Source organism: Corvus hawaiiensis, chromosome 5 (assembly GCF_020740725.1).
Source record: "Corvus hawaiiensis isolate bCorHaw1 chromosome 5, bCorHaw1.pri.cur, whole genome shotgun sequence".
Taxonomy (NCBI): Eukaryota; Metazoa; Chordata; class Aves; order Passeriformes; family Corvidae; genus Corvus; species Corvus hawaiiensis.
In genome coordinates, this window is record NC_063217.1 from 72934549 (window position 1) to 72957827 (window position 23279).

The 23279-nt window shown below is 41.9% G+C and overlaps 1 protein-coding gene across 1 annotated transcript in view; it reads left to right on the forward strand.

Moving 5' to 3' along the window:
* The window catches only part of NDST4 (N-deacetylase and N-sulfotransferase 4), a 70089-nt gene that overhangs the window by 30365 nt on the left and 16445 nt on the right, over positions 1–23279 (forward strand). The window contains exons 3-6 of the mRNA XM_048304341.1: positions 5136–5223; positions 9862–10016; positions 15921–16106; positions 17062–17190. Coding sequence (XP_048160298.1) covers positions 5136–5223; positions 9862–10016; positions 15921–16106; positions 17062–17190 — 558 coding nt within the window. The remainder of the gene's footprint in view (positions 1–5135; positions 5224–9861; positions 10017–15920; positions 16107–17061; positions 17191–23279) is intronic.

Consider the following 23279-nt stretch of genomic DNA (forward strand, 5'->3'; position numbering starts at 1 on the left):
TATGTAGCTGCACAAGCATTAAGGACACATGTTAGGGACAAAAATGAATAAATGCATTAAAAGACTTCTTAGTATTATAACAAGTATATGCCATAGAAGCCTGAGAAAACAATTTCGATTGGAAGGGGTTTCTGGAGGTGATCTAATCTAAACCCCAGCTCAAAGCAGAGGTAATGTCAAAGTTAGGTATGTGCAAATATTTGCACATATTTCCTATCTACAGTATATATAAATAAGTAGTATTGTGTATCTAGTGAGCATATACATATTTTATGCACACACACCAGAGAGCAGAAACCTGCAGCAGTGGAATCACTATCCAGCACTAGGATCTGCTCCCAAATGAATAATGACTTTGAGTAATGGCAAGTGAGCCTGTTTTTGACAAGATTCTCAGTCATATCCCTCAGAAAGTGATGGGACAGTGTAACCTCGGCCACGTACCCCTGGGATGCTGGGCACTGGTACGTCCTCCCATGCCAGAAGCACTTCCTCAAACGAGTCTGTGCAAGTAAAATAACTCGAGATGACAGCAAATTACAGATACACTGCAAAGCAGGAATACCTAGCTTCCCCTCCTTCCCCTGATCTCCCTACAGACTGAATGAAGAACTTACGTCCTTTCTCACTTGCCCCCCACACTGTGCATTCTTTTCAACAGGCTCTGTAGTAACTTGGGATGGTGTTTCCTTGGGCAGCTCTCCCTCATGGAATGCCCCAGAGGCTGGGTGCTCTGGGCGCCACAACCACACAGATCCTGCCACAGAGACAGGAACCTCCAAGATCTGGAGGTTTAGCTGCTTCCCAAAACTTACATTCACAGCACTGCCTCTGGAAGGTCACATGTATGAGCAGGAGCCCTAATTAAATGCCAGGCTTTCTGCTCCACACTGGAGTAATGTTGAGTCCTGCAAATCTTGTGTCCCTCCTGTGCTTTTCCTGATGCTCTCAGTTTCTGGGAATGTCCCTGAGATATCTGCAAGTGTCAGGAATTTGGTTCTGTTTTGCAGAAATAGTCTTTAGAGGTGTCATAAAGACATTTTGACAGCTGCAGTTTTCAAGCTGAACAATGTCTATGTTTCAGAGACTGTTAGCATTTTCCTCCACAACCAGACTTTAAGTTCTCACCAGCTGATCTCACAGACACTGGTCCTCTCTTTCCCAAGAACCCTTCCTGTCTCTAATGCTATTACCTGCTGTGGAAGCAGCATGAAAAGCACATGAAATATATATAGAGATATATATATAGGTTAATAGAATGCTAGGAGGACAAGGATCTGTGTATTAATTCCCATAATTAATCCTTTTTTGGTTTAACTGAAGTTTCAGGGATCACCGGTCCCTGTCTGTGCATTTGCACACACACAAACCCACGTCTGCCTGTACCATCTGTCTCCCTACAAACAGCCCCAATATTGAGCCCCAATATTTGCCTCACTTTCCTCAATAAGAAATACAAGATTCCGTTGTGTCGGCTCGATCCGGCTGGCATCTGTTCCTCCTCACCCCCAACACCGTTGCACATGCAGGGAAGGGTTCATGCTTTAGCAGCTCTGTTGATCCACACAGACCTTTGGGTGAGGAGGAAAGCCTCTTTAATTACTTTGGCTGACTTTCAGGTTCTGTTTTGCCTTAACAATGTCTTCAGAAATCCAGTACCGCGTTTTAGCGTTGTTGTCACCTAGCTTAGATTTGGAGTTTTGTTCCCCAGAGAGACACCTTCTACCTCAGCCTGGCCAGCCCATGCTTGGCATCAAAATCAGGACAAGTCGTTCATTTTCCTTCTCTAAGGATTTGATAACCTCTACACTTCCCTTAGCCAGAGGTGTTTTGACCTTTAATTAAAAGGAAAATTTGTTGTCTTCCACTCAGAAGGCAGCAAATAATGAACTCATTAAAATGAGGTTACTGTTCAGGCCTTAGAGCAATAAGAGCCAAAGTTTCATTAGCAGCTAACAATCCAGAACACAGCATATAAATAAACCTAATATGGCAGAGCAAAATGCCTTGGTGTATTAAATTTGAGCAGAATCAAATGTTTACAGTCAATGATGTCTGGGGCATGAAGTTTTAATGTACTTAATGAAGGAAAGCAAATTGCTTCCTATTAGGCATGAAATGTTCCTGCAGAAATCACCCCAAAAAGTTTATTATGTAAATGAAGGATAGAGTTATAATTAACAAGGACATAGAAGGAAAATACCACTTCTTCCTAATAGATGCACCAATTATGAAGAATAGAGACACGGCAGCTTCAAATCTACAAAAGGTAATTACATGGATTAATGTAAAAGGCTGCTGAACGCAATATAACGAAGAAACTGTATCTTGTGGGTGTCACAGAGAAGCCTCACTGGCAAAGCAAATAATCAATTAATAAAGTTAAATCTGTGAGTTTTGAGGGATTCCAGGCAATTAAGGGTTTGTATTTGAAAGAACAGCTTAGATTACCTTAAAAAAAACCCCAGTTTTTGCTTAGTCTGCCACAGTAACGTGCCTGTTCGTCCACATGCAGTGTCCTCCATGGTTCTTTCCTTGGAAAGTGATAATTATTAAGTATGATCTATTTAACTGTCCAAAAATAAACACCTGTGGGTTCAACAGGGAATGCCGGTTGTATTTCCACAGGCATGCAGTGGGGACAGGGATGCGATAGGGACCACTGAGCCCACAGGGAAGGGAGGATTCCTGTGGAACAGGGGACAGCAGGCAGGACCAGGCAGAGTGGGAATAGTGTGGCACACGGCCTTGGAAAGAGAACAGTTTTCCAGCTGTTAAAATTCAATAGCCCTTCTCCATCCTGCAGAACCTTCCGAATAAAATAAAATAAATACCTTCTGCCTCACGTGCAAATCCCAGGAAGGTTTATAGCACTGGGTGCCAGGGATGTGCAACCTCTCCACCCTTTCGTGAAAGACAGGGAAGGCAGACCCTAATCACCTAAAGAATTTTTTTCATGTTAAGGGTGTGGAAGACATTACTTCCCTTCCCCCAAACAGACAAGCTGTGACAAAGTAAGTTTGGACTGGCCTAGCTGACAAGATCTTCTTAGTGTTAAAAAGAGAGGAGGTCATGACAACAAAATTTAGCAGCATATTATATAAATTAATATGCATATATGGAGATTGAAATGGCAAAAAAAAGTCTTTAGGACCAAGCCAAATCCAGTTTGAGCGACAGATTTGCCCTTTAGACAGAGGAAAATGCTTGACACACTGCAGGTTCCAGGATTTACATCTTAATCCTCGCTCTGTGTTTTTAATGAGACCTCTCTGGGCTGGAAGGCTCCTGCCTATCCTGCAGCTCTGTCATCTTAATTGAGATGTGAGGGGAGCAGGAGAGAGGAGCCCAGGTGATGAAATGATGTTTGTTTTGTGCCCCTTCTTGTGCTATATGTTAAGCGATGATAATTTCTCAAGATGTTCTTCCCTCAAAGGAAAATTAAATTGATTTTGCTCAGCCCATCAGTCTTTCTCAACATATCTAAAATGCTCTAGATAGTTTGGAAAACTACGTTCTAAAATATAATGACTCAGATTCTATGCTTCTGACTTTAATGGTGTCAATTTAGTGCCAGTTTTTACCAGCTGGGGATTTTCCTCAGTGTCTCAGCTAACAGTGGTGTTCATCTCTGAGGTTTTACATTTTAGTGAACATTTACTTGTTATATATTATGTAAATATAGTCCCCCATGTGAAATTGTCACAGGATTGAAATAATCAACTTACTAAATGGCTGGCAAGATAGGCTGGAAACCACACAGCTACCTTAATATTTAATGCTAAAGCACAAGACTTACTGTCATAAGATTACTTTATTTCCTTTAGTAAGGAAAGGAATTTGCTTGGTGACTGTTGCAGCTGATAAACACTATCTCTGTTTTACATCTTCCTTGCCACACAATGTATTTTTCTCTTTAAGAAAACAAGGCAGCTGCACACTGCCTGAAAGTCTCCTGTATTACACTCACACACCTCAGATGCTGAAACCCTGGTTTCATCGTTTATCTTGCACTGGAGATACTTTTGGTTTATGGTCCCAGGCAGGGGTGCTGGTTGTTGCTTAAATTAGACCAAAGAACTATCTTCCTGCAACATTAAGTGAAATTATGACCATAAAAATTGTAATTTTTTCAAATGAAGGACAACATTAGCTGGACTGGGTGTGTGTGTGCAAACCACTGCAATCATTTTATCTTTGAACTCTGCAGGAACATGAAGGCCCAATCAATAGAAGTGTTATTAATAGATGATAGAAAGAGTTCTCTAGAGCCACATAATGGAGACACGGAAAATTGATGAAAACAGAGTTTATAACCCATTCAGCATTGGCAAGGCCAATAGGGAGATAAATGCACTCCCCATCTCACATGCACCTCACCTAAATTCCATGGGCTGGGGATCCGAAGCAGATCTGTGCACAAGGACCAGCTCTAGAAGCAGTGCAGAGCTAACAACCAATAAGTAAGCATAGATAGCTCACACAGGCTTAACCATTCTCTCTTTCCCTAGTAGCTGGAAATATGTCCAAAACAAAAATTGGACAAGTGGCCAAGACTACCTATTTCTGCTACAAGCAACACCCTTTCATTCCATTTCATTTACAGTGGCCTTATCCTAGCTTGGAGGAGAGAATAAAAATAAACATTAAATTAAAAATTCATTTATGACACGGACACTGCTTCTACCATAGGTCAGCACTGAAGCTTTGCTCATTGACACTTAAGCCTGAATTTGCTATTCAGACACAGCCCAAAATGTTCCAGCAGGTAAGTAAATCCCAATGTCTTCATGCCTGGATGGCGAGTAGTATTCCTAATTTTATTTTGGGTTTTAAGCACATGGTATCAAGCTTCACTAATAACCCAGAGCATGGGTGACTTAGTAATCAGTATATTGCTGCCTCTGAGTGGATGGATCTGAGTCCTACCATAGATCACTGCCCCGATGGATATATGCTGGGCCAAGCCACAGAACCATCACCTCCCTTGTGTACTTAGGCACCATCACTACCTTTTCTAGACCATCGAGCTCTGATGGAACAAATTAAGCTCTCTGTAATGGTCTTATAAAAACGGATGAGCCCGAAATAACATTAACTTTTCTAAATGCATCTTAATTTCTTATTTATTTCAGGCTTTACTAGAGACTCAAAATTTACTGCGCACTCAGGTTGCAAATTTTACCTTCAACCTTGGATTTTCAGGAAAATTTTACCACACAGGTAAGAAGGAACTTTGTGCTCTCAGGTAGCTGCAGTTAAATAGGTGACAGAATTTTAAACCTAGCTTTAAACATTTCCTTTCTAAATAACCCAGTGACTCAGTGGAGCAGTGGGAAATAAGTGTTCCACCATTTCAGTGTCTAATTCAGCGTACAAAGGGTAAAGACACACTATGGGTGAGCTGCTCAGGTACAACAAGGATACCCTTGGTGTTTTCCTGAAAGACGTGTGGTGGTAAATCTCAGGTTTATAAAGGAGGCAAAGTAGCTGCAGAGATCTCTCTAATTCCACAGGAGACAGGACAACACGGAAGACGGAGTAAGGTTTTTCGGTATGATGAAATATAAAAGATTGGGAAAATCATGTCTCAGAACCTCTGAGGAGGCAGAAGCATTTCAATGGGATGCATAAGATTTTGTTATATCTGTGAAGGTAATCTGTCTCAGGGATCTGCAAATCAGGAGGGATGATAAAAGGAAAGCATAACGAAAAGGAATTTTTACCGAAACCCTGCCCTTTCCACACTCTGTGCAGTAACAAGCTGCACACTTGCACTGTGCTTCTGTGGAAGATGAGGCACTTCCACATCTGCTCCTCCTCCTCATGACTCCTTTCTCATTTTTGCTCCATTTCTCCACAGCACAACCCCCCCCCCTTTTAAAAATTTTTTCTTTTCCTCCTCTTTTGCCTTCCCCATTGCTGCACCTTCACTCAGGCTTCCCTCTGCTGCCTCTGAGCCATGCTGCTCCCTAGTACTGCTGAAGCAAGAAGAGACTCCCTGCAAGGGAGAACCTCCTGTCCTTCTTTCCAAACCCCATACCCTTCCCACCCCTGGAGACTAGCTCCAAAATCCTCAGCTGTCAGCCTATTCAGCCACACTCACTGAGTGCTACCAGGGAAACTTATGGAGCAGAGGAGGAGGCAGCAAGAGGATGGGAGGGTGAGTTTAAAACCTAGGAATGATGCAGTCTCTGCTTTCCTAGACCCTGAGGCAGCTGTGGAGTAAGGCAGGTCACCCTGGCAGAAGGGAGATGAGGAAGCCTCTGAGGAATGAGTAGAGAGAAGGCAACCAAAAGGATCTATTTGTATCACTGTCACTAAGTCCAGGCCGTTTTCCCTTTGTGCAAGCACTTAATGCTGAGCAACTGCTGCCCAGGAAACCTCATGGACTAAAGATACAGGCTGGAGAGCCTGGGGAAAATAAGAGGCAGAGAGAGATGGAATTACCTGCCTGGAGTCATATAACAAGGTAGTGGCAGACCTGTGGTCAGAGAGCAGCTCTGGAAACAGAACTACAGCGTTCTCCTCACTTCATCCTGACCTGCCTGTGTTGTTACTCCTTCTGGAGATAAATTGGACATGCGTGTAACACAGCAAAACAAACAAAAGCAGCTCGAGGCTCTGAGCTGCTCTAAAGCAGGAAGCTGCTTGGTTGTGGCCATCTCCAGAGCAGAGCTGGTATCAGTCATTCATGTCCTCTGTGAGGTAAGGTGATCCATGGAGTAGAGGAGATGGAGAAGGAGATGGTTTTCTTATTAATATTATGACATAGTGGGCAGTGGCTGGCAGAAAACATGCAGCCTTTGTGAAAAACCCACTCCCTGACCTGCCACTATTTTTCCTTCCTTCCTTCATCCCAACACCCTCCACATTGTCACAGGGTTTCTGATACAAGGCTGACCAATTTCAGAGTTGCTACTGCTGTAGAGAGAGAAAAGAGGAGGATGTGCACGTGTGTCCATCCTCCTAAGGCTCTCGAGGCTCCCCAAAACAGCTCAGAACTACTTCCCGAGGTGAAGCGTGCCCTTGGCTCCATTAAGGGCCTGGATGCAGCCGGGTTTTTAACAGAGCACTTCATTTATAGGGTGGGGATGGCCCTTTGGCGCCTCAGCTTAGTGGAAAGGTTTTGGCATACTCCCCAGACAATATGCACTTTTTTGACTCATTATAAATAAAGCATGGAAAGGTGCTCTTTAATTACTGTACACGTGGCTTGCTGACCCACGGAGGCTTTTACTATCAGATATTCAATGTGTTTTATTAGTGCACTGCAGCTGCTGTGCCTTATTGGCTTCCTTAGTGTGGGATTGTGCTTTCCTTTCCAAAACCTGGATCATTTTAAAACTACAGCAGGGAGATGAGTGTGGGGACGTGTTGGCAGATGAAACAGTTACATGTTTTCATGGAAAGATGCTGCTGACCCATCAGATATTGCAGTACATCAGGACACATCACCTGGTAGACTCTGCACTGTATTAACACCATTAACAAAAAGAACGAGCAGACCCTGTTAGTTCTGCAACTTTTCACTTGTTCATGCTGCAGCAATTGAAATTAAGACAGCCTCAGAGTTTGTATATAAGATGCACAAGAATATTGGTAGTAGCTTCCAGTTTAGCTTCAGCTTTGAACTCCAAAGAGACTCTAAGTTATGGTTATAGTTTTAAAAATGGGATTAATTATTATGCACAAAAAACCTTTGAATTACTACCTGTGTAAAGTGCACCCTGCATCTCAAAGCAGACACATGCTCACCCTGTTTATAGGTTTTACGCATTTTTCAGATTTAAATGAAGAAAGCTACAGAAAGAATGTTGGTTGTAAAAGAAATTAAAACCCCAAAATCCCTTGTTTAGCCCCCAATACTCTGAATAAGGGGTTGGGCAAAAAATATTTAAACAATATAAACAACCACCAAATGCTCCATTAAAACTTTGCATGAGTGTTCTTTGAAATAACACTACCTAAGAACTCATAAAACCAAACAACATTCTTTTCCAAGATTTGCAAGAAAAATTAACCTCATAAGCAATGCCACCACCTTAGGTTAAACTTCCAACCTTTCTGCCTCCCCCCTGGCATTACAGGATGGGGTTATACTTCTTTAAAATGGAAATCATTATGCTTCATCTTGTTTAATTTTTGTTACATTAAAAGAAGTGCAAAGTTTGATTAGTTGTATATCTAAATTTACAAAGAAATTAGTAGGATTTATTTCAAGAACCACACTCTACTTCAAAAATTAATAAGGCACTAAATTATACTTTGACCTAAATCTACTCTGGTTGTAGTTCTTCATGTTTTTCAAACACTCACTTTTTTCCTCTTCATCACTAACTTTGGCTTATCCTCAGTTGCCTCACAAACTCCATTTTCTCCCTCCTCTGTCCTATTTTGAAACCTGTGTTAAGTTTCTTCCCTTGCCTGTGCCCGAGTGACTGCACGTGAAGCACATAGCCCAAAACCAAGCCAGCAGTCATTCCAAAAATGTAGGGCACAGAGGGAGCAGCCGTCAAGCCTTTCTTTTCAGTATGGAATTCCCTAGTAAACGGGGTTGTTTTCTTTTTCCAGTAGCACTCCCATCAGTGGGAGCAGCTTCCTTAGAACTTGCAGAGTGCTACAAAGAGGGGAGCAAGGGGACTCAGTGACTCTGGGAGAAAGTTACAAAGTACTGCTCTCCTTGTGTAGTGGCATTCTTCAAAAACCACTGCAGAAATGGAAAATAAAAGCCAAGAGCTGAAGTGCAGGCACTGAACAGGCATCTCTGGATGTTCCTGCCAAGTAAACAGTGACATCCGTGGAGCATTTGCTTCCAGTGAGTTTTGCAAAACATTAAAAGGCCTGTAAGAAGACAGGATTTCTATGTTTGCATCTGGAGACTGATTTTGGCAATTATTTCTTAGACTGAAGCAAAAAAAAAACCCATTCAAATGGCAGAGAACACGGAGGAAAGCTTCTAAAAAACAAATGTTGTTGGGTAGTTCGAGGGTGAAGCTACTGGGATGTCACTTTGCCTTTCCAGGCTGGAAAAGCAGGGCAAACATGTGTCCACAGACGGTAGGAACAGCACTGTGTCCTTTCTCAAATGGAAGGTTTCCTTTGTTCCAGCCACACATCCTCACTTCTGCCTGAAGCAGATGCCCTTCACTAACACAGGAGGTTTTATTTGGTTTACTTTAAGATTAAATCTGACCAAAATTGAATACTGAACCCTAAGAAACATTTGGAAGCCTTTTGCCATTAGAGCTTCATGCTTTCCACCTAATCATATTTTGAAATTTGTTTCACACTTTACCAGAAATTATCAGATTTCAATTAACGAAGGCTAATAAAGTCGTAGTTACGAGGAGGATGGAGGGGTGGCATTGATAAGATTTCATTTTTATCCATATGTTGCCTTTGGAGAGAAAGTATTTTGTATTTAACAGGGACATTATTATGAGGACAAAATGGAAAATAACTGATATATACTGAACCTTTTCTTAATACTGATTGAATGTCTTCATTTGTCCAGCTTTCAAAAGACCTGGCAACCAGCATTAGTATTCCTGACACTGTTGTGTCACGTTAAATCCAAGCTGCCAGGTTATGGGCATGAAAAGATAGCGTGACATTAAATTAAAGCAAAGAGAGAAAACGTGGGGGGTGGGGGGGTGGTTTTTCAGATCCCATATGTTAAAAAAAAATTCTTACTGCTTATATGTAACATTCCCATAGTTTATAAACATAACAGTAACACAGTGAGACACTCAGGCCAAAGACAGTAGGGTTTTTGGCAGCCTCTTCTGTGTTTAAAAAACAATTATGGGCCTTTTTCACTTTTCTAGTATCTTTTTTCTCCCTTTCTTCCCTCTGCAGGGACTGAGGAGGAGGATGAGGGCGATGACCTGCTGCTGAGATCTGTGGATGAGTTCTGGTGGTTTCCCCACATGTGGAGTCACATGCAGCCACACCTCTTCCACAATGAGTCCTCACTGGTGGAGCAGATGATCCTCAACAAAGAGTTTGCAATTGTGAGTAGAAGTTCCCAAGAGATTTACTAGGATGCCTTCACTACCATGGCCATGCTTTCTGCACTGGTTTTATGCTTGTCAATACAATACCTATATACTTCCTCAGGTATGCAAACAGAGGCAGTGAGGTTAGAAACTCACCTGAACCCAGCCTTTTTGTGACTCAAACGGAATTTGGTCTTAGCCTTTCCAGGCTTTCTGGAGAGAGAGCAGTCCTTCCCCAAGCATCCTGGCAAGACCATAGGGATCAGAATCAGTGAAAACACAGCAAATACCAGCTGGCATTCTAAGCTTTAAGAAGCAGTTTGTACACAGGTTACCACCTTCCTAAAGTCTGCTGCAAACATCCTCAGGAAGGCAGGGAGGAATTTGCAGTGAGCCCTAAACCTTGTATATGGTTTGGTTTGGGAGAAATCTTGATGCTGACAGAGCCAACATGTGAAGCTACTGGATTTCACTGTGCCTTTTTTAAATGACCTGCTCGAAATATGCTCTTGATATAGCTAACCTCTTGCTAATATTGATAGATAATGGTGCTCTCCTTTTCCTCGTGCTCTTGACTTCCAAGAGCCATCCTCCCCACCTTGCCCACAGAGCTCACAGTACTTGTGCTATTTACAGCCCTTTCAGGGTAATTCTGCTGCCTTATTGAGCACGACAAAGAGAACCTGAAATCTATAACTGCTGGCTTTGGAAAAGGCACTGTGTGGTCTCTGGTGAGGCACAGAAATGCCAAGCAACCAGAGCCACTCACAGAAGCAGAGGGACACAGTGGGGCTTTCTCAGCTGCTTTGGGAACAGCAATCCCAGCCCTTCCCAGCTCCAAAAGGCCAGGCCCCTTCCTCCCATCCCTGACACGAGCCAAGGCACATCAGGAGAAAGGCGGAGGCAGATGCCTGAACAAGCAGTTGGAAGCAATTTATTCTCTTGTTCATGAAAATATTTTCCTAACAACCTTTAAAGAAAATTAATTTAAAATGGCTTAACTGTTTACTCGTTATGCCAGACTTCCCCACTTCCCATCTCCTGCTTGGCAGGATGACTTCTTTTCCTTTCTACAGTTCTGCTTCTCTGTCAGCCTCATTCCTGGCACAGCCTGTTCATGCCTTTTGTGTAGCCTGGCCCAGAGACCCATACAGACCTGAGATTTTAAATGCAAGAGTAATTTTTTAAACAATCCATATCTCAAGAATACACAGCCCCTTCATCTTTAAACCGACAGGGAAATTCTCCTAGTATTTTCAGGAAACATGAAGTCATCCAGGTCAAGCCACCGTTGGGAGTAAAATCTATAGCACAGCCTGAAAACAGAGCTGGTAATGGAATCTGTTTGTAACTTCAACTCCAGAAAGATAAAGCCCGTGTCCTGAAGGGTAGAGACTCCTTAGGGTGCCTATAAATAAGGAGCTGATGTCAGTGAAAAGCTGCTGTTATTACACTTTTATTTCCTGCTAACACTTGGACAGGGGTTATATGAACCCTTTGACCTTGAATCTATATGAGCTGTACAATTTACTTAGGAGAACATTCCTTTTCAAAAGCCTTCCTCTGAAATTCTCTCTTGTGGGAGAAATTTATCTTCCCGATATGACAGCCTTCCTGATAGCTATCAGAGAGGTCCCAGCCATGACTTCAGAGTGGGTTTGATTCCTCCCTGGCTTTCTCATCCTCAGCATCATGTCTTATTTGAGAAAAAAACCCTGTTCTGCAGCTGCACTACTCCGAGCCCTCCAAGTTAAAGCAAACCTCTTTCCATTATTCTTTGATTTCACAATGTGGATCCAGATTTAAATTTGACATCTGGAACAATGCATAGAAGATTTGCTTGCTGTTACACATGTTTTGTTTGTTGTTCACTATCTTTATTTAATATTATACTCAGGAGAACACAGCTTGATGCTGGTGCCATTTTCTCTTGCATTTCTCATTTATTGACCACATCTCCCCACCTCCTGTTTTGGCTGCAGATGGAGGTGATACCTTGTGTCAGCTTCTGCAAGGAAAGCTGCAGTAATTATTTGGAAGTGTGATCACATTAATTCTTCACCTAATACGCTATTTCTTTGTTCACTTTTTTTAAACATGGCTAAGAAGGTAACAGGGTCTTCAGGAAGGGAGAGCACATCATTATATCCAAGAACAATAGTCAAGGTGGCTTAAGATCCCAAATAACACACTGAAGTTCTGTGTATTAAGACCTGTTGGCTCCTCTGGCAGATAGATAAAAGCCTTGGCTCTGTTTCCTATGGCTTTATCCACACCTCCTAACAATGCTCTGTAAAATGGGAGCTTACAATTGCAGCTGCCTCAAACAGCTCTGTCACAACACACAGATTGAAATCAGGTATTTAAACAGTTCTGTACACACAGAACTAATTGCTAATTAGGTATCTAATAGCCTTGATTTCGGTGCAGATATAGACACCTCTGTACATGTGGGGCTTAGTAAAAATCAACAGCCTTCAAAGGATTCCCCTCCACATGCATTGCTTGTGAACCAGGGGAGTGCCTTCGACCAGAGCCCTCCAAATTGTTCTATCAATCACTGAGATATTTATCATTTCCACTGTTTCATGCCTACATGGTGAGAGGAAGAAACTCCCATCTTGCATAAATTTCATTGTCCCACCACTCTGGATCTGGCAGGCAGCAGGGGATGCTTGGCCTGGCAAACTCCCTATCCATGTGTACCTGAGTAACAGGCCCCACAGCTGCCCCATCCATAGCCCCATTCCCAAAGTCCTCACTGCCAAATCTCTCATTAACATTGAGATCCTCAGCCTCAGAGGAACAAGAGACAGAGATTTTAACTGTGGTAAAGTAAGTCGCAGGCTACCCAGAGCTTTGCTATCCCAATGCTATCCTGTTTATGTAAATATGGATGGTGTTTTCCAGAGCCTGCCTAAGGAAATGGGAAACTACAATTATTTTGATTATCAGTTGGGTTTGAGTTGATTGTGTTTTGTGGTTTGCGTTTTTTCTTTATCAGACAATCCCAAAACCCTTTAAAGACACTAATCAACAAAACCTCAGATTAAATTTTACAAACAGATACTTCTTCAAGTATTATTCTCCTTGTTTATAGGCAATGCAATGGATACAAAGAGAGACAAAAAATTGCTCAAGCAGAAGTCTCTGACAGCATATACTCCAAAAATCAAGCAAACCAAGTTTTCCCTGCCATCAATAACAAGATATTCCTCCTCTCCCTTTTGTACAGCCTTATCTGACAAAAACAAGTAGAATGTATCTAATCCAAAGCCTGTAGCTCTTTATTTCATCCCTTGATTTGTTTGCTCAGTGATTATCTTCTGTGCTCATTTGAGTATAGAGCCCAAAGCACAGTGGAGACAGGGCAAAAACTGTCACTGACTCTACAAGGCAGCTGTGAGCTGATAGGAAGAAGAAAGAAAGATATAAAACTAAATAAATCAATTGAGAACCTGTCTGGCAGCACTCCTTGGCTCCCACCTTCTGCTTACAACAAGCTGCAGATGCACATCAGCACTTCCTCTGCCTGGAACTCATGAGCTGCCCAAACCACAGATACACCATGAGCTTTTAATACACCAATTAAATACCAACAATATGAGGCCCAGTGACCACATAGCTAAGGCAAAGTATCTACATGTGATGAAAAGAGTCTAATTTGTCCCATTATTAATACCTTGTTAATGTGGGGAAGGAGAGATGCCCACTGGAGATTGCCTCTAAAAATGGGCTGTAAGTATAGGGATAACATCATCCTGTGCAGCAGGATGAGATTCATTCTGCCTCACCTTGTTTTCTCCTGAAGTACTCATTTGCTGCATCACCTACTATCAGACAAAGCCAAAAGGTTTGGCAAACTTAGCTGAGGTTGTATTTAGCTTTTTCATCTAATAAAAGCCTTCATACCTGCACTTTGACTGTGTGAAAAGATCTACATAAATTTTTTTAAATTAAATGTTCGCCTTCTTATTTTCTCTGACAATGGCCAATCATAGCTATTTTCCAAACTAAACAAAAAAGCACAAGTTTTGAAATGAAGAAAAAAGCCAATGTACATTTTGAATGAAAAATCAGGAAATTGTTCCTTAGAATAGATAAGAAAATATGCTCAGTACAGGTATTTCTCATATCTTGACACACCAGTATACTTCTCCTTTAACACATGAGTTTTCACTCCCAAAGTAAGTCTAATTACAAAATGAGAGGAAAAGAAGAAAAGAGCAACAGAAAATTACTGCAAGGGGGCACACAATATTTAATCTTCCCAGGTAAACTGCAAATAGAACTGCCCAAAGAAAATACAATTATTTGTTAGTTGTTTCTTCTTAAATCCATATTGGATATCTGAGTGCCTGATGTATCTGTGTGATGAACTATGTAGTGTGCAGGTTTTACTCAGAGGCCAATTTGCTTCTCTGTTGAGAACTCATAAAAGCTGCCTTATTTTATTTGTGAATGGCAGATGACCATTTCAGCATTCTGTTGCTATGGCAATTCCAGCATCAAATAGTAGGGAGATAAACAGGATCTTACGCGTATTCATCCAGATCCCTTCTTTGGGATATGTCATCCAGAGCAGTGCTCATCACCAGCCTCAGGGCACATTCACCTTACATCTCTGTTTCTGTGTACTCCCTTCCTCACATTTGGGGCAGGTTTGTGCATTCCAGCTGCGACAGGATATTCAGGTTAACAGCTGGACAGACTGAGCATCACAGACCTCTCAGGCATGGCAGTAAATGGCCAGATTTAAAGAAATCTTTTGATACAGCTTTTTCCTTTTAACATGTCCATGGCAAAAAAACCCACAAAACAAAACAGGGTGATTTACCAGCTCTCATTATAGAGCTATCCCTCCTTCCACCCTTAAACTGACTCATGCCTCTCAAGTAGGTAACAGCACTAATAAGCTGAAATTATGTTTTGTTCTCAATAAATTACAAGAGAGTTTGGGTTTCTCTTCTACAAGAACAGTCAGTAACCTGAGATCTGTACTGTAAGGAATAGATAATTTTAAGTGGTTGCATTATGTGATGTAGGAATGAGTGTTCCCTACAGATTTAACTTAATTTTTGCCAATGAATCAAAATCCCTTCTTGTTTAAGTACTTGAGGATGCCCAGCAGAACCTGTTGTTCCTGGAATTAAAGGAATCAATGGATAATGTGGGCAAAAGGCCGGGCAAAAAAACCCATAAAATAATCTCATATTTTAGCCTTTTCCCTCTGCACATCAGTTTTAAAGGAATAGAAAAGAGCTGATGTGCCCTGTAGTACTGGGAGCAAGATGAATTTGTGCCTTCAGAAGAGATTTTCAAGATAGCCTATAGATTATATTCATGAAGATGCACATATTTCCATATAGAAATGGAGCTAAATATAAGTATTTATAAAATGAAAAAGTAGTCCAAGCTATTTTTTACTACTACCTTAATACCATGGAAAAAAAATAAGGAGGTTCAGAAGATACGAGGAATATTTATTTATTAAATTAGGAAGGAATCTTGCTCCTATTCCAGAACTGGGAAACAAAATCCCATGTATGCCACTGCAACTTTTTTTTCCCCATTTACTAGCTTAGTAAATAAGCAACATTGGTTCACTGGATTACCTTTAAAAAGAACCAGACAGGTAGGATGCATATTAAAATAGATGCAATACGTAACAGAACAGGAGGCAAATCTATTCCATGCAACAGCAGTGTAACACGATCCAGGAGGATTATTTCTCGCTTGTAGTTGCCAAACTGTAATTCCAGTTCCCTCCTCCTCCCCCCATTTTCAGCTGCAATTAGTACAAGTCTAAGGCCAGCAACTTCTCCAGTGCCACTGTGTGCAGGAAAAAAGCTTTGAATAATTACATGGCTGGTTTTTTTGTATGTTCCTGACTCTCCCGATCCCTCTGGTGCACTGCAGGAGCACGGCATCCCGACTGGCATGGGCTACGCAGTGGCCCCGCACCACTCCGGGGTGTACCCGGTGCACATGCAGCTCTACGAGGCCTGGAAGAAGGTGTGGCACATCCGGGTGACCAGCACAGAAGAGTATCCACACCTGAAGCCTGCACGGTACAGACGGGGCTTCATCCACAATGGCATCATGGTACACTGCATTTCCATGTTCATAGCAATAGTACTGCAGAGACCCCAAAGGGGGCTGTTCTTACTGAGTGCCTCAAGTTTGCCAGCATCGTTAAAATTCCCTGGGATCGAAGAGTTGTAAGGATGCCAAAAGAGTGCATTTGTTAAGCAGTTTAAAGGAGGGGAAAAAAAACAAGGCACACAAATTCAGGCAACTGCAAGAGTATTCCTGAGAAACTAAATGTGCTCGTGGTCCCATCAGCTGCCAACCAAGTCATGGCTGCACTCTGTGAAATCATTAAACTGCCTAAGACCTGTGTTCCAAGCTGTGCTTCATCTTTATGCATGGCAGGATTAGAAATCCTTCACCTGGGAAGGTGAACAGGTGTAAGTAATCTCCTCCAGCACTTCTCTGAGGCTGAAGTTTCAGCTCTGCTCCTGAAATTCCCAGAGCCAGGATTGGGATACCTGCCTGGCTCTTCCAGTCCATGCGCTCGTGTGAGGAGAGAGAAGGCTCCTCCCATGTGCCTAAAAGTGCACAGAGGACAGGAGAACTGATCAAGTTCTTTGGCCTGTCCTACCAGCCAGCTGCACCCCTCTAGAGAGGGGAGACACAAAGATTGGGTGTGCTTAAGTGAAGTGACAAGCATTCCAAGGGTGGTTGAAAGTCCCAAAAGCAGATCTGATTATTGCCTGTGCATACCAAGTCAAAATTGTGATCCCTAAACAAGGCAGAGGGAGTGTCTCAAAACCAAATTCCTGCACAGAGTCCAATTACTGCTGGAACAGACTCAAAATCAGCGTTGTTTTTACACACGTATCCAGATGCTCTGCTAAATGTCAGTTTTGGTTGTTGTTTTATCTGAGTGAAAAAAAAAACCAACAAAAAACCCCCCTGAATTAAGGGAAACAAAAGTCCTTGCCCAGGTCGATTATGTCTCTGCAATACCTGCAAGCTGCTGTTCTTTTGTTCCCAGGTGCTCCCTCGACAGACCTGTGGCCTTTTCACTCACACTATTTTTTACAAGGAATATCCTGGCGGTCCTCAGGAGCTGGACAAAAGTATCCGAGGAGGTGAACTCTTCCTCACCATTCTCCTGAATCCCGTAGGTACCTTCTTTTGCTCTTTTTCGGACGTGCTCACTAACAGGAGGGAGCGAGGGAGGGGAGGAGATCAGTTTGGGAAATAAAAACCAGGACCACTTGCTCAGAGGTAATAAGCAGTTTAAGAAGAAAGGAGAAAAATGTCTTCTGCCAATTTCCACGAAAGCTGTACGTGCAACAATTTCCTGGGAAATGCATTAATTCCAGCTTCTTAGTGTTTCCCAGCCGGAAGCCAGGTCCCCCTGAGAGACTTGTCTGAGGCTGAAACCAACCTGGGAGGGTAGAAAAAGCGGGTCTTGTTCTTTTTTTCCCTTTTTCCACAAGCTTAGCTCCTCAGGCTCTCCTGATACAGCTCAATGGAAGCCCCAGGGCTCAGGCCTGATATCATTCCTCCACCACTGGCTCCTAAAAATAGGTTTTGAGCTGCTAAAAACCTGCCTGGTGCCATTTACAACAGCAGCCTAGAGGTGCAAGGAGGAAGGGAAAGAGCCAAAACCCCCCATATATCAATTATTTTTTCTTGCCATTGTCCTCCCTCCTTCCCATTCCACCCAAACAAGCTGCACTAGGCACAAGATAAATGTCTCTTGTCTTGCCAGGTGGCCTCGTTTTCAGTGAGTTTAAATTGCAGTACTCAGTGGCTCCTCTGCAGAGCTAAAGAAACTTCAGGTGGAGCTGACTCTCAAATCCAGGTCACTTTTATTTAGACAGCTAAATATAGATTTTCGGTATTATACAATTAGATGCTTGTGAGTGAAAATTTTGGCTGGGTAAGTAACATAGTGTCTGAGTCAGATTCAGTGGGCTTAAAGAAATGGGACATTTCTATCAGGAATCTTTCTGTACTGTACACATGACACATCATTTGAGAATATAATATATCCCTCTTCTTTATCCTGTCTCTCCATTACTTGCAGTTCTCTCAGGCTGGCTTTTCTTCCCATACTTTCCTTAAGTGTAACTTGGAATTGACCCTGAGCTTTATCATCCTTTGATCAATGCCTGTGCATTTCTCATTCATGTGAAGATTTCCTCAGACTTGGGCAGTGCAGCAGCCTGCAGCACAGCATGTTCTTACCCCACAAGCAATGCTGAGAACAGCCCAAATTCCTCAGCCAATCTATATCCCAATAACATGAGAGTGCCACAGATACTCATGGTGGTATTTGAAAAACCTTCAATAATCAACTTTTGATCAAACAATTTTTCAAGAGGTTTACAGAAACTCTGTCCCTTCCTCAGGTTGTGGTTAGCAATTTCAGCAAATGTATTACAAATAAGTATTAAGCTCAAATACCAGAAATGTTTGTGCTTCCATGAAGCAATACCACACAGATGGTTAAATCAGAAAGTTCCCAAGGGACACTGCACTGGAATAAAGTTTGCAGAGAGATTGTCAAGGGGATCTTCTGATGGAATTTTTTTTTAAATGGCTTCTGCTGCATACTCTGTGGCTCAGAGAGGTATTTTCACTTTCTAATTTATGAATCCTAAAGATGAGTCATGTCTGGCAGAGATGATTTAGTAGTAGGCAGAGGAGGGATAAATTCCGCCAAGACAGACAGAAATCAAACCAACTTCCTTTGAGTTTTAATGAGGGTTATAAGAATCCCAGGCAGACCTTTGCAGAATCCAGCTAAGGCAGCAGGCTGCTCAAGTCTGCAGTTTAGGGTACCTACTCTGTGCATAAACACTTCAAAGCAAAGCTCATTAAAGTTAGTGGGAAAGGCTCAGCAAACAGACGGGGCTTGAAATAAACCCAAACAGTGAAACTCTTTCAAAAGGTATCAATCCAGCTCCCCTCAGAAGGGTTTCCTTCATTTGGAGGCTTAGAGCAATAACAAGGAGCTTCAGATGTATGTGCAAATAAATAGAAATACAGTTTAGGGCAGAAAATGAAACATTATCTTCTTGGACTTTTGTTTTACTATTTCATACAAGTAAGAAAAATTTCAGTTGAAAGTTTCCTATCTCCCTTGCCAGGCCAAAGCAATCAGGGTTAAGTCATAATCATCTTGATGTTATTTACTATGTGATTTGACAAACATCAAAACCCAGTGAGTCACTAAATCTTAATTAGGACAGACCTCCCAAAAGCCATAGCATCAGCACTTGCACAGCAGCAGTGAAAAGAGAGCAGCAAAACCACCACACTCACTAGAAAGAAGGGAACAGGAAAAAATGACATCTAAAACTTCAATCAACCAAAATGTAAAAAAACTTTACAAAACTGGTTTTGTGCCCAATAATTTTGATAGCAAAAGAAAAGTTTTCCCAAGACTGAGATTCTTGTGACAGCATAAATGTCTCTATTAAGTGTAGTAAGACCTTAAGCCAAGAAAACACATTATTACTCAAAGTAGTGCATTGCTACTCATGGTGTATCTTCAAAGCCAGAAATTTAATGCCAAAGAGCATCAGACAAGAAGAACACCATGTCCTTAACAGGAATATAACACTACCCAGCTATGTAAATATGTTAGAAAATTCTCTGGTTCTGATCAGCCTTGCGAAAAAATATTTAGGTTTTCTGCAGGTGTGCAGCATTCCACAGCTCCGGCAGCTGAAACAAAGTCAACTTGAAACTCGTAAAAATTTACGTTCTGTTTAAAACCATTTTGAACAGCATCACGTCATCTTTTCTCTTCCTAAACCTTTCCAATTCTTTACAACTTTTTGCAATGTTTTGAGATGCTTTCAAAGATACTTTTTAAACATTTGCTTCACTGGGTTATGCAAATAGAAAAAAAATTTATGGCATTTCAAGGAGTTCAACATTTCAGTCATTTTCAGCCTTTTTAAAATTCTACCTATCATTATTTGCTTAGCTCAATTATGCTTTAGAATATCTTTTTCTTCTCACAGAATACATTCTTAAAATCTCCCTTCCTCATTGTTTCCTTCAGCACTGCTGTGACACGTTCCTTTCCATTTAAACATCTTCCCATCAACTTTCCAGGCACTTCTGGTTTTGCCACACTCCATGGAGAAAGACAAGTTAACCAGCATTAAAACCAGCCTGCTTTAAGGTGCCTTTTTTTTTTTTTTTTGTAAAGGGAGTTTGGTGTGGAAGCTGTGCTGTGCCAAGGTATCTCCCAAGGCTCCCAGCATCTGCTGTCATGACCAAACACGGAGCAGGAGGTGGAATGAACAAACGGGATGAACAGAGCAAATCCCTCGCTTTGCTTCCAAATGTAACCCATGAAAATTCGGAATTTCAAAGACCGCATTTGTAACATACAGTCCCCAAAACTGAAACGCTTTCGGCAGGAAAAAAGAAAAAGCAAGTTTCTCACAGGAAAAGTTAGAGAACTCCATTGGAGTTGAAAGGTTTCAGGGGGATTTTCCACATCTGAATGTCAGGCTCCAAACAAAGTGGGTTCTCTGACCGCTGCCCTTCATTCAGTCTCCCGGGAAAAGCTGTGACATGTTTAATGCTTTTACAAACCGTTCTATTTATCACCTCTTCAGCATCCACAAGGTCTCCCACTATCTGTTTGATAGCTCCTCTCCTTTCCTCCCCTGCTCCACAGGCCATAAACAACAGCCATAAACGTTTAACAGCCAAGATAAGCTAATAAATAGAGCCCTAAATATTATTGCCTCTACAAACAACAGCGAGAGAGTCATTTCTCCTAAAAAACCCACCTCTTTAAACCAGAGAGCTTTTTATTAAGCCAGCAAGTGACAGCACAAAAGGCACCTCAGTGGAACACTGCAGCAAAAATCGGTGCGTGGGGCTCTGAGGAGACCCAGCAACACCCACTGGCTCGGTTGAGTTGTCAGTGAATTGGATTTATTTACCAACATGGTGCATTTTTTCCCATTACCTGGTCACCTTGAAAAGCGTTTGGATAACCCAGGATACTGCCTCCCCCTTTCCTGCAGCACCCTTCCTATTCTTCCTTTCTTTGCCTCCTTGTCACACAGCAATTTACCTGGGCTGACTCTTCCTCTCGCAGGACATTTTTGTTCTGTCTCCACTGTCTCCTTTTTAAAGTTCCACCGTAAAAATGGGCACAAGTCATTTTTCTCTGTATTTTTATATATATAACCCTCCCTAGTCTAGATTTACACCTGCCTCACCACATAGGATCTAGAGTCAGGCATACCCTGCACAACACTTGCCCACAAAACCAACAAAGTATCACGTACTTGCAACTGACAGATCAGGTTAAAAATGGAAAAGCAGCAGAAAAAGGGAGAAGTTAAACGCTTCTTCAGGCTTCTCTTCCCACTTCAATCAAACACCCGTAAGAAGCTTTAACCAGAGGTGAAACGTGGCAGATGAATTTCAGGAAGATTAGCTTCTTTTGCAGGAATTTGGTTGTCAAGAGCAAAATCAGACCTGTGATTGAAAGGTAACTTTGAACTCCCCTCAGCAGAAGCTACAGGCAGCCCATAATAATGCACATTATTATTCTAGCTCCCTCGGAAGTGGCATGGGACGTTTTTAATTCTGAAGGCCACTTGAAGGCATTTCCATTTTTAAACTCTCACCGTGACTAAAGGGTTATTGCTCGTTTCCAGCCTGTTAGATCGACATTCTCCACGTCCCGCATGTGCCACACTTGGAAGATTTTGTTCTTGTTTCCTGCTCTCGCTCATCACAGAGACAGAGGAGAATCACACGTTATTGCTTTGGAATATTAAAAGCAAATGCAGAGAGGGGTTAATTTATACCTTCCACTAGAGACTTGGGAATGTTATTATGAAACATCGTGAGTGTTGATAATATTTTTCTTTTTATTTGCTTTGTTTCTCTGAGCATAGCTGTAGAAGGAGTAAAAAATAACCTTGGGCATTGTAGGAAATGTGCTGCAATCCAAAAGTAATTCACAGAGCAGTTCTGCTGAGGGCCCTGTGAGCTGAGCATCTCAGCACATTTTGGGGACAGGAAAAAGCAGGCAGGCAACCTCCCCACTAAATAAATGTCAATATTTGTGGAGCTGCAATTATCAGGGTACAGCCCACAGGGAGAGACGTGTCCCTCTCCAACCCGACACGAGGGAAATGTTCATTCTACCAAATTAAAAGGCAGTTTTGTTAACAAGTTACATCAGAATTTATCTTAATGGTGATAAACACACCAAATCAGTCCAACCTTCCTCATGTTTTTCAATCTTTTCCCCCCTTGGTAAATCATTATTTTTCCCCCTCATCCCACATGGCTACCCCAGCTGCACAGAGCTACTACAGGGAAATATTATCCCATGGAAACTCAAGCCTTCAGCAGCATATTTAGAAACTAATTAGCTTAAAACCCAGAGCATGAAGAAAACGTTTCAAGGATAGCACATCTCCTTTCCTTCTTTCATGACATTTTCCAGCTTTATGAAAGCTGATGCTCCACTCCACATATTTTGATATTTTACCAGAATTACTTCCCAGCAAGTTGGGTGGTGGCAGAAATAGCAATAAATGACTGTGTGTCAACAAGGGGGTTATTGGGGAAAGAGGGAAAGAATCTGTTACCTTCATGCACACACCATGCAATAGTTTATTAAAGTGTCAGGAGCAAGCCTTTAAGGTGAAAGCAAGCTGACTCAGAATTCTCTGATTATTGAAAATGAATCCTTAATAGAAGTAAATGGACAAGAACAAAATTTCCTCGCTGTGCTCGCCATTCAAAATTAATTGGAAAGTGGATGATTTGAGAATATTATATCCTCTAGTGAACTGAAAATGCTGCATTTTTTTCTCTGAAACCAAGAGCGGGGAATTAAATTAACTCTGAGGTTTGTTTGCTCAGAGTAGGCCACCAAACTGGATTAATTAATCATCATTTATGAACACTCTATAACCCAGGGCAGTCAGAAAACTGCTAAAATAGCAACATGACACTAGAACAATTATAAAAACAAATGATAAATTTCCTTCATCTCCAAGCTGTATCAACTTGCCAGGCATTTCTTTGCAGTTCAAAAGAAAATATCCTGGAGAAAACTCTTACTTAGTGTTTATAGGGGTGCTCAGAACAAACAGAATGATGATGTACACTTGTTCTGCAACTTCATGTGCTGTGCAGGGTCCTGGGCAGTCATTTCCATAGGAAATGCCAGGATTGCGTTTCCTTCCTCTGCCTGAAGAC